At 35.5% G+C, this 11,619-nt stretch overlaps 1 protein-coding gene across 1 annotated transcript in view; it reads left to right on the top strand.

Moving 5' to 3' along the window:
- LOC111245434 (glucose dehydrogenase [FAD, quinone]-like) overlaps positions 1-8,160 on the top strand; it is a 53,747-nt gene extending 45,587 nt beyond the window's left edge. The window contains exons 5-7 of the mRNA XM_022793805.2: positions 4,042-4,163; positions 6,475-6,645; positions 7,056-8,160. Coding sequence (XP_022649540.1) covers positions 4,042-4,163; positions 6,475-6,645; positions 7,056-7,403 — 641 coding nt within the window. The 3' untranslated portion in view covers positions 7,404-8,160. The remainder of the gene's footprint in view (positions 1-4,041; positions 4,164-6,474; positions 6,646-7,055) is intronic.
- Positions 8,161-11,619: the final 3,459 nt, after the last annotated feature.

The following is an 11,619-nucleotide window of genomic DNA, read 5'->3' on the forward strand; positions in this document are numbered from 1 at the left end:
CTTTTATGTAAGCTTGAGTGACCCCAGGCCTAAGCTATAGGTCTGCGTGTACCCTATATGTTTGCATAACTAGCTGGAACGGATCTAAAAACAAAGTTGAAATATAATATTATACATTTATTGAACGATTGTTTTTCCGACGAAGCACTGAAGAGCCTTTATATTCTCTGGTTGGTAAATATGAGTGTCTATTTTATGTAACTAAAACCGAATCTAATTTCTTCTCTAAGTATGCGACCAATAACTGAGTATTCCCCATCTCTAGAACTTTTGTTTCATTTGTATCACCCAGATTCGATAATTTTTGTGAAATCTATCCCTATCAGTCAGCGGAAACGATCCCTATCAGTCAGAGCAGCTGAAAAACCATTCCCCAAGACAGCCACCCGGGTCTATGTTTCAAACGTCTTTAGTTGAACAAGGAATAAGGTTACTTAGTGTTTGCCTATTTAGTTGATAGTCTTGCCAGTTAAATAGAGTTTTAGGCCCTGTTTTGGGTGTCGATTTTTTGAAGTGTAGTCTGAATCAAAATTCACTGGGCTGATCCTAATCGACTAATTCCTCATCGATTTTAAAGAATGATTGAAGCATTGTATGATTTTTGCTGTTGTTTTAGACGGGCATTCTTCCTTAAAATTCAATCACCGGATGCCATTAGTTGCTTATGATAGAGTTACAATTCATTATTGTAGCATTATTAACTGTTTATACAATTTTGGAACTATGGTTTCAAGATACTTCTTGAATGTGGTATCCATTTTATCCAATTTCTAACACAGAATCCATGGGGTATGACAGCTTTAATCCGTAAAGGCCGTAAAATTAATTTAATTGATCTCTTTAGTTTAGAACCCTTCACTACACTTTGAGAGGAAGAGGAAACTATATAGTTTCTGTTTTTATCAGCAAAAGTTAAGTCTGAAGGTGTATTAATATTGTAATTTAAACTTGGCTAAGTATGCGGACCATGCAGATAACATGAAGATGACGATAAGTATAAAATACTAGTCCTTACCTGAATTATTTGGCCGTACTCTATTTAGTTATAGGACAAATAGACTCCAAGTGATACGTATTTATACTGAATATGCTTCATCGTATAATTCGTGTTAGAGCTTCGAAGAAAATAGTTTTATTAACTAAAACAGCCCATCTGTTAAGAAGAAAGATATACGACGACTTCTTCAGTGTTCTTGCTTTCTTTATTGCCGATCTGCTTTTTACCGTAATGAAATTTAGGAAAAATCTGTTTTCACTAACCGTTCTTAGATAATTAAACGTTGTAAAAACTTGATGTCATAGAGCTACCTTTACAATAGCTTAAATTGGAAAAAAACTTATAGCGTGTTGTTCTCATTATTTTTACCTAAACAATGTCTTTTCTACGCAGCTGAAATGATACCTGAAAATGTAGCGAGGCACATGAGTTGTATTGGTAGCCTGTTTAGTTATAAAGAAGAGCTATGTAGAATAAAACAATGGCAATGATTTAGTAAAACTTAGTCTAACAATACGAAAATATTCAAGGTATTATACGTACATAAACTAACAGTATAAAGTGTGTTAAAGCATGTTTGACTATCAAGTGTATTTCTAATAAGCATTAAGCAATATTAGTGAGTTTTATTTAGAAGAGCGCTAAAGCCATTCAACTAAAGTATTTGACCTTTGTGCGAATATCGGATTGCAAAAATTTACATACACTTTACAGAGAGCAAAAACAGAATTATTTGGAAAATAAAGTGAAAGCTCCCACTGTGCGATTTAACGCACCCTTAAAGATGTATGTGTAAAAAGACTGAAACCTTAAATATAACACATTCAGTATATTAAATAAAACAAAAAACTTTTATGTATATATACTTGTGGGCCTTTCTACGATGGCTTTTCTAATAAATTCGCAAAAAATATACCAAACTTTTTGGTATCAAACATGTAGTATAGTTAAAGTAAAGGTTGCTAGCATTTCTTGTCCTACATATAAAGAAACCAGCTGAAAAATTAAGTAACTTTCACATTCTTCAAAAGTGCTGGTTTGTGTTGAAAAAAAATGCATATTGTAACCCTACATCCTGCATGAATGGGACACAATCTTAGGTTTACGCAGATGCTTTCAGATACCCAGCCACAATAAATAATTATATTGCACTGTGATGCAAATCGCGCGTAATGAATAAGAATTATTGATTGCTAAACTTGCTAAGATAAAAAGTATTGATTGAATGAGCAGGGTTTTCTTTCCACACACATATCCTCACCTTCCTAACCAAGGAATTGTTTTTGACGCATTGATACGCTTCCAAAGCGACATACAAAGTCATTTTCTTCATAAATTTCACTGTTAGCAGTAAAACAAACATCGGGCCATCACGGCCCAAGCACCAAGAACCAAACGATGTGTAAGCTTTAGTATATGGTAGACATCATGATCTCTTCTAAAATGATTGGCAATACATTGGAGTCGATTTTAGTTTTTAAAGTTTTTAGTGACAGAAGTTTGAAAGAAATGAAACAAATCATAGCTGCCTTCACCGTCTTTTTTCATAAGATTATTCGGTTACTGTGCACTCAACACGTCTCAAAAAAAAAATATTGTGACGGAAAGAGCTGATATAATAGCTGTCACTGAAATCCTGATTTTAAAAAATATTTTAAGGGTAGCATAAAGCTCGCTTGCATAAGTTCTTAAAAAGTTTAAATATATTTTAGGTGATTCAATAAGTATTCTCCTCAATAGCAAAATCGATGATCTATTTTAATTGGAGGTTTTAAACAGATATTTGCAAATCGAAAGGCCTCAAACTAAACACCTTAAGCTCTATGTATATTACGTCCGAATCACATTTATTCATATGCAACAGTGTGCATACATATGGTTTAATATTCCTCCTTTTTTTTTATCAAACCGACAGGCACTGTCCATGCCAAAACGAACATGTTAGTAGATTGAACTGCTCCATGCTTCCAGTAATTCGGTTCATGAAATTAAAATTGTTTGCATCGTTAATTTTACAAGAAATTCAGTGAATTCAAGCGGGAGCCAATACCTTTTCTTTATTTCATCTGCATTTTGCAATTATGTTATCTTTTATCCCTCACGCTTATTGCGGTAGTGTAACATATGTTCCAGATCATCATACTTTTTGGAAGTATTGCATACATTGTTAGCGTTAGCTCCTATTAAAAATAGTGTACTATTTTTATGCCTTTTACTACATATTAATCTATGGGCTACAGCTGTCTTTCTTCGGAAACCCTGTAAATAACAAAATAATTAAAAAAAAAAGTTTACAGCCAAAAGACCTCGTATAGGACGAACAATTTAGTTATTGATCCATGGGACACTGATGCCAGTTTTCATCCAATTGTACTGCGACGTGATACCTATTTGCTGCACTGTTAGTTCAATCGTCTCCGTGTATGCCAACGTGAGGATTAAAAGATCCAATGGAAGTCAACGCTGCCTATGTGTCACATGTTACTATGACGGGTCTTCAAATCGATTGACCATTTTTAAGCAAAAACAATTTATAAATTATCGTCGTTTCTACAGCACTTGAGTTGTCACAACTTCACCAGTGAAGTTAAATCTTGCCGCGTTTATTTAGAATTAAATTAACAGTGATCATGTTCAAAAAGCGTAACGCTGCGGTACCACATTTAGCAGCCTACGAATTTTCTTGTTATGAACTCCGTGCCTGTCAAGTTGCTCATAAGTTTCAGGCTTATTTCTTAGAAAAATAGTATCTTTTGACACATAAAAAAGTGCTGCCCAACTTTGGAAAACTTCGTCCTAGAAATTCATGAGTAGGAATTTTGTATATCAGCCTAATCCCAGCTAATATGTCGGTTATGATAAGGCTACAGCTATTGAATATGCAGCGCAATCGTTAAAAAAGTAACGATAATGTGCAGTTATACATGCGTACATGTCTAGTGACCTAATGGAAACTAGATGAACCATATCGGTAAAACAAAAAAGAGCAAATCAAAAGTTATATACAAAGCGTATCTTATTATGAAATATAAATCATATTGCAGGTTTTATGATTCCTCAGGGGACTATTCGAAGAGGTGCACGTTGTAGCACCAGTAAAGCTTTTATGAAACCTGTTCGACACCGCAAAAATCTCCACATCACTCTCTATTCGCTCGCAACAAAGGTAAAAAGAATTCTCTCGTTTCTATAGCCGCACGTCAACAGTTATGGTATAGGTCTGTACGCGAATGTATTTGACTAAATACTGCAGCTATTACATGTGTTGAATTGAATGTATCTCTTAAAGTGTATATAGACCATGTAAATTAACTTATCTGAGACCGGAATAAGGAAGCATTTCCAGCTATTTAACCAAATGGGTAGTAATATTTTGTGTAATAGAAATGCGATATTTATTTACATTTCGTGTCTTCTCAAAAAAACGGCAAAAAATATCCCTTTTTGTCCAAAATCTGCGTCATAAACTCGACAAGCTACTCGAAAATCAAGCAATACAAATCCATTTTCTATGTGAAATCAGCATTCGTAGTTCATTTTGAGATGTTATTCGAGATGAAGATGTATTGCATCGTTTGCGTCGTGGCACTTTTGTTGCAGATTGAAAACTACGAACCATATCGATATAATACGATCCCATAATGAAACCTATATTTGAAACACAAATACGAATAGCAAAGGGACTTCTAAGATACACATGTAAAACTCAACAGACAGAATAAAAATAGGTAAAACTACAAGTCCTAATATAGTAGTAACATAGTACTGAAAAACGAATTAAAAAATAAAATAATATAAGCTTTTTTTTCAGAAAAACAACTAAAAATTTAGAAACTTACTATTTAAGTGCCAAAAGAGCCTGTTTTTTTTCTTTATGCGCTCGGAAATAAAAAAACAACAGTTAGTTCCTGCTCATGACTGTGTATATGCAGTAGAACAACTGAATCGCAATAATACTAGCTTAAATCTAAAGGTTACTTATTACTTTTCAGAGACATACACTTCTCCGATATAGCCGCAAGTGTAACGAATCTAACATGTCCCGAGGCCCTTGGTGGCTGTACAGCAAATAGCTGTTGAAAATAGGTTGAATGTGTTCTTCAAATAGTCATTTTGCTTTTCCCATCAACTCCAATGATCTCATAGCTTAGATTAAAGCTGGAGAATTAATTCTTGCCCTATTAGTTCAGAAGAATTCAAACATATTTTTCAAAGATCCTAAGTGGTAAAGTTCTATGTTCTTTAATATCTACGCGTCGAATACGAAACGATTTTTCTCGCCCACTTCATTTCTTTCACCGTCTGCCTCGACTTTAATTTCTCTTTTTCACATCGAAAAAGAGATTACAATCCAGTATATCCGATAACGATTTTGACCAAAAATTCCCTTATACATTTTTTGGTATCGATATTTTTTCAACTGCGAGTTTTGTTGGCTACTTTTAGCTTGCGTTTGGCCGTACTTCTAATTCTAGGTGCACTCGCATCTAATTCTAGGTGTTCAAGCATGATCTTGGCAATACATATAATTTTGTTTTTCAAGCTCATTGGTTTTAAGTTTTGTTTAATGAAAAATTAATATGTCAAATTGAATGCCTTTTTTTTTGTTTTATCTACGCTTTGACCAATTTTATGTAATGATTTTTATGAGATCTACTAAACATTAGGAAGAAAATTCGAAAACTTAGCTTTGCAAAATCTGAAATTAAGACATGATCGATACAAATTTTAAGACTTATCAACAATTTAATAAAAATTCAGCAGAATTTAGATATTTGTGCTCAATTCATAGTAGTCTGATTGTTTGAGATGAGACATATGAGACATAGATAATAAAATATAAATTTCAGTGAAAAGAAAGTTCAAAAAAATGAAACCGGAAGACATTTGTGTACAGATTGCTATAGTTCATTAATCAACCATAAGAAATGCTGTTACGTATAGATGTAATGGAAACCCCACAATCATAGAGTTTACTTTTTTACCTCACCATTTTAAAGAACCTGTGATAGTCATATCTCGGTATGTATGCTTTCGTAGAGAATTAATGCAACCAACCGGATCATAATAACTCTAATAATGCTAAACAGTTAAATGATGCTTAATAACCACAACCCTATTAGGAGAAACGTCAGCTTTCTAATATAGCTGCAAAATATCTGACTTAACGTTAAATTATTTAGTCGAATAATAGTTCATGAGGTAGTCAGGGCTCTTGTAAGCTTTGGCACATCATGCTTTTAAAATAGACGCTTAACGTTTAGAAATAAACATTAAAAATAATGTAACTTCGTAGATTAGCTTAGATCGGATGCACTATCAAGATAGAACATAGTTGCGGCTAGAAAATCCGAGTTTTATTTTTAGTCACAGGACGACACTCATTCCTATGTCACAGACAAGAAGTAATGCGAAAGTGAAACAATCTTCTTTACTCTTAGTGTTGTTATATTTGGTTAAACATTTTCTTTTTTCAGATTCATTTTGATCTGCACAAGCGAGCCCGCGCCGTTCAATTCGAGCGATTCAAAGTGCCACACATTGCATATGCCCGACGCGAGATCATTCTTTCCGCCGGGGCTATCAACTCACCACAACTGCTTATGCTTTCAGGAATCGGACCAGCTCACCATCTATCACATTTAGGGGTAAATAATTTTTGTGCTTAAGGCATAACGAGACCCTTTAAAGGGTTAAAATCTTAGACTTCTTGTTATCTGCTCACATTCTAGATTTAAAAGTTAGCACCAACACCTTTCCTAATGCATACTTTGGGATATTCTATGCAAACGTCTTCAACTGTGTTAATCGAAATGCAAATGTATTATAGAAATGCTTTAGACACTACTTGATAAAATGACGTACGGTTAATATGATATTTACTGCATACGATCGCAAAAATTTTTTACTTTATAGAACGTACATTGCACTCTTACCTAGTTAGCTATTATCTAGCAATAATATGATTGTAATATGATTGTTAAGAAAAATGTATTCTAATATTTCCAGCTGTCTGTATTGATACGTAGAAAGTTTTGTTGTCTTACGATGCTTTCAGATAAAGGTTATAGCTGATCTTCCAGTCGGTCAAAATCTCCAGGATCATATTTATACAGGAGGATTAAATTTTCATGTCAAGGGTTCTTCTTCTGTCACTCATGAACGCGCGTTTACGCTTAAAAACGTAATGACTTTCCTTACGGTTGGCAAGGGTCCGCTATCTTTGCTTGGTGGAGTGGAAGGTATTGCTTTCATCAACACCAAGTTCGCGAATACTTCGATCGATTACCCAGATATCGAAATCCACTACTTGACAGGTGCTCCTACTGCTGATGGCGGTCAGGTATTTAGGAGGGCACAAGGATTTGCAGATGAGGTAAGACTGCTTAAAACCATATTCCTTTAAATGTTTATCATTCACCGTATGTGCACGTATTAAATTCGTTCTTATCGTTACGACATCCCGATATGTCGGAAGAACCTCATAAGAAATTAGTCTAAGTTGCTGAACACCAAGGTATTTTTAAAATAACTTGTTTCACTTAGTTTTCCTTTAGTTAGAAACAGACAATTCAAACGTGATTAGCGTTGGTGAATAAATTATTGCAGACTCTTAGCAAAAATACATGCTGCCAATAAATAGAGAAACGAAAAGTACGTTATTATACATCAAATATGTCAGAAAAGAAGTTATATTTTGAAGCTTGCATTTAGAGCTCAGTACGCTCTTTAAGACCTTTATATGTTTCGAATTTTACGCTCCGTATCGCTATTAATGCTCCTTAAAACCTAGGTCTCACATGCATTGCAGCAACATTCATCTGTTGAAAGTATTCGGCTTTTGTATAAGTTTGAAGCATTGGGTATGTTTAATTTTCAAGGATCAAAAAAGGTATTGCACACCTGCTTTCTGAGCTGAATCGTGTGCATTACCTTAGTATTAACATCAGTGTTAAGATCGAACCAATTCAAGTATTTCTGGGGCCCATAGTTGCACTTGAGCCGAGTCATGTTATCACGTCATGATTCGTATACGACTCAGAGATTGCATTACTAGCCTGCATCTTGTTATTAGAGTAAGCTGGATTGTGTAATATGATTTCCGCATAGTGTTTTTATCTGACTGATAAAGAAATAATTTTACGTAATAAAGTACGCATTCTTTAAGTAACTGGTTATTTTTATGGTTATACGACTATCAATAGTCATATATTTTAATTTATCTATTAGATCATCTATCAGATTGTCTACTTAATTAAAAATCTTCTTTACTGTTCCCCATTTTTAATGAGTTAATTTTAGTAAGGGGAATACTTGTGAACTTACACGTTATATAGTGCATCTAACTTAGTGACCAACAATACTGTGATCAATCATGAGATTGCTCAGAACTCTAGTATTTTGAAGTAATTATACGGCACCTAACAATATGCTAAAGATTTACACGATGCACGTATTCGTACGTACGATTGGCTTTGATCGAAGAGCACCAATTGAGCACGATGTAATGTGCAAGCAGCAGACAAAGCTAATATTATTATTATTATCCGAATAATGAACGAACGAAATAATCACAATAGGCAAACGAACACATCACAAATGACTTCTGAGTTACAGCGATTGTACGACCGTGTACAATGCGTACTACAGCTTTCATAATATAATGACGATTGGAATCGTAAGCTCAGCAAAACCAAAAGCGAAAAGAAACCAATGTAATACTACGCATATTGAATCATAAGTCGTAAAGGTGAGCTTAATCACATAATATGGGCTGGGGAGTCTTTCAACAGTACTTGGTCGACATAGTTCTCAAAAACTGAGACATGCAATTTGACCACTAATATTCGACTAAACGAGGCTCACGCCGACTACACTTAGTTTTTATTAGATGGTGGAAATAAATTTCCTAAAATGCTAATAATGAAACTATCCGACAACATTGTGTGATAGCGGGATTCTGGAAAATCATATGGATATTTTTGAAACAAATGCATAAAATTTCCTAGAATTGTTCAAAATATCAACAATATTTTCATCAAAATAGTCCCTTAAAATCTAATAAAAATATCAGTTGTTTGATCAAGTAACAAATGATACAGACTATAGAAGTTCTCCTCTTAAAGTATCCTATCTCACACCTTGTAATTAAAGAAAGGTCCACCGATCATCCTAATAGGGAGCTTAGACCTTGAACAAAAATTGTGGTTGATGATTTGATCAACAATCATCCTTTTGCCTCAGAAGTTACCACTGATGATTCGAAACCTAGATCGTCCCAGAGAAGTATTTTCAGTCTTTTAGAACAACTGAAATCATAGTAAGTTTACTTCAACTTCTTATACAATCATATTTCACTATGATCGTTCACAAACCACAAGGACAAATGATGGAAGATGTTCTTATCTTATAGAGAAAATTGTGACAAATCTGTCAACCATTCGTTGCTCTTAGTCGCATGCGCTCCTCAAATCTCAAAGTATAGTTCATGGCTTCGTAATATTGTTATTCGCAATGATCTGCAATGACCTGGTGCACGCGCATCGTATACTGTTTGAGCGAAAACAATTTCACATATGCGGTTACCTAGTCTATTATAAATGTGTTGCTTCTAAAATCACGTCTGTAAATCCAACATTAGCGAAATTGTGACAAACGCGAACAAGATCTATTTATCTTTTTATAGAATAAAATTCTTGTGCCGCGAGTTTGTCTAACCCAAATGGACCCTTTAAAAGACATGGATTGACCACAGATTTTTTATTGGTAGCTAGGGTGCCTTAAGGGAAGAGCTGGGCGTCATACGGAGCCCATGCCACACATACTAGGCTGCTTAGACCGAACATTCGTCTTTACACCTATCACATGCCGAATGGGCTATCTAGAACAGCTCGCCGCCTATAACAAGCTCCCACAATATACTACGATATAGAGTGCGAGAGGCTGCGCTTGGGACTGCGGCTACTACGACACAGTTCAATACGTTTCTTTTCTGCACTTGTGTTAAGAGGAACATTGTTCTCAGCTTGTGCTGTGTGTCATGCCCGGTCTCCAAGCTAGACAGTAATACAGTCTATAACGTGATTACCCGGTTGGTCAATTATGCCAAGACGAAAACCGAGGTCTTCAGGAAGTTGCAAGGCGAAGAGAGCTCGGAGAGCTGCAAACAATGCAGAGGTAAATGATCACGTAGAGCCGCAATAATTCGCCACAGAATGAACCTTTAGACCCGAGTAGTTGACGCGGATTTCGCCGCAACCGTGTTAGCCAAACTAAGGTACACCCCGAACAAGGTAATCGTTTCACATTAATGTTGCATAGAAAGGAAAATAAAATTACATGGCATACAACTACCTGCTGAAACGAACTATTTGTACACAATATGTTGTACACAAGCAACATCAGCTGCAACCGCGTTCCAAAAATGTATTAAACGATAATCATGGAGGAATTCTAAAACAGCATTTCTACTTCGTACAACGGCATGCATGAATGAATGGCCCATGATTAAATGAGAAGCCGGCTGAGGCCGTGGATCAAATTCGTCGTGGCATGTGCAATAAGGGCGAAAGCTTTAAGGGTCCTAGTGGAGTTCTTCAGTAGCTTCCGCTAGCTACATTCAACAGTCAAACGCGGTACCGAAGTCGGTATTAGAGCTGCGTGCATCAAGCGATCATACCTGTAGAAGCACTTCAAAATGCGTAAATTAACTGCCAACAAGCGGCTAACGGCACTTGACATGGAGTACTCAAGGTTCTTATGGAACGTTAAACAAGATAAACACCTCCCGACTAATGTATCACACTGCCCGACAACATTTTACAAGAGCAGAATTTGATGCGTATCAGAATCAAGAAGCGGATGATCCATGATTTATCCACCCTTTTGATTAGTAACCTTTATTTTTCTCAATGAATACATTTACGTACATGAATACATTATTATGTTTAATTGAAGATTCCCTAAGAATGTCAATGTATACCACTCTATGAGGTGGACGCGACACACTTTACAACATAATTTTTAAATAACCTTGAGATATCTGAACTCTTGCCTAACCTTCTTGACTAAAGAACGAATCATTAATCTCCCTAACGAGCAGTCTAAACCTTCTAAATTTTGCAGCGGAACTATGATGGCCGTGCATGATTCGTACGATTTCCTGATTACCACTAAAGTTACCACAGCTGGGTTCAAAAACCATATTGTCTTGTCCCCAATAATTACTCTCCGTTTTTTACAACACCTGATAACCCATTATACGTACGTCAATTTCTGATGCGATTATGCTTGGTAATGACCATTCACACTGCACAAGACCCATTGATAGATGAAATTTTCATTCAGTGACGGCCAACTAACTATACGTTACCCTCAGTCGCGGATGTCTACGCACTGCGTCTCGATAACACAAACACAAGGAATATTCTTTTTTTCAGTGTTTTATAATGACATGATGCATGTACACAAGCTAAAACAACTTCGTTCACCTCTTAAAGACATACGGCGACCCATTCTATTAGAAACGTGCTACTTCTGGGACCATGTCTGTAACTCGACCCTTGCGGAATTGAAATAAGCATAATACTAACCCCGTAGGTCCGTTTAGCATATATATACAT

This window comes from Varroa destructor, unplaced genomic scaffold (genome assembly GCF_002443255.2).
Source record: "Varroa destructor unplaced genomic scaffold, Vdes_3.0 BEIS01000002.1, whole genome shotgun sequence".
Taxonomy (NCBI): domain Eukaryota; kingdom Metazoa; phylum Arthropoda; class Arachnida; order Mesostigmata; family Varroidae; genus Varroa; species Varroa destructor.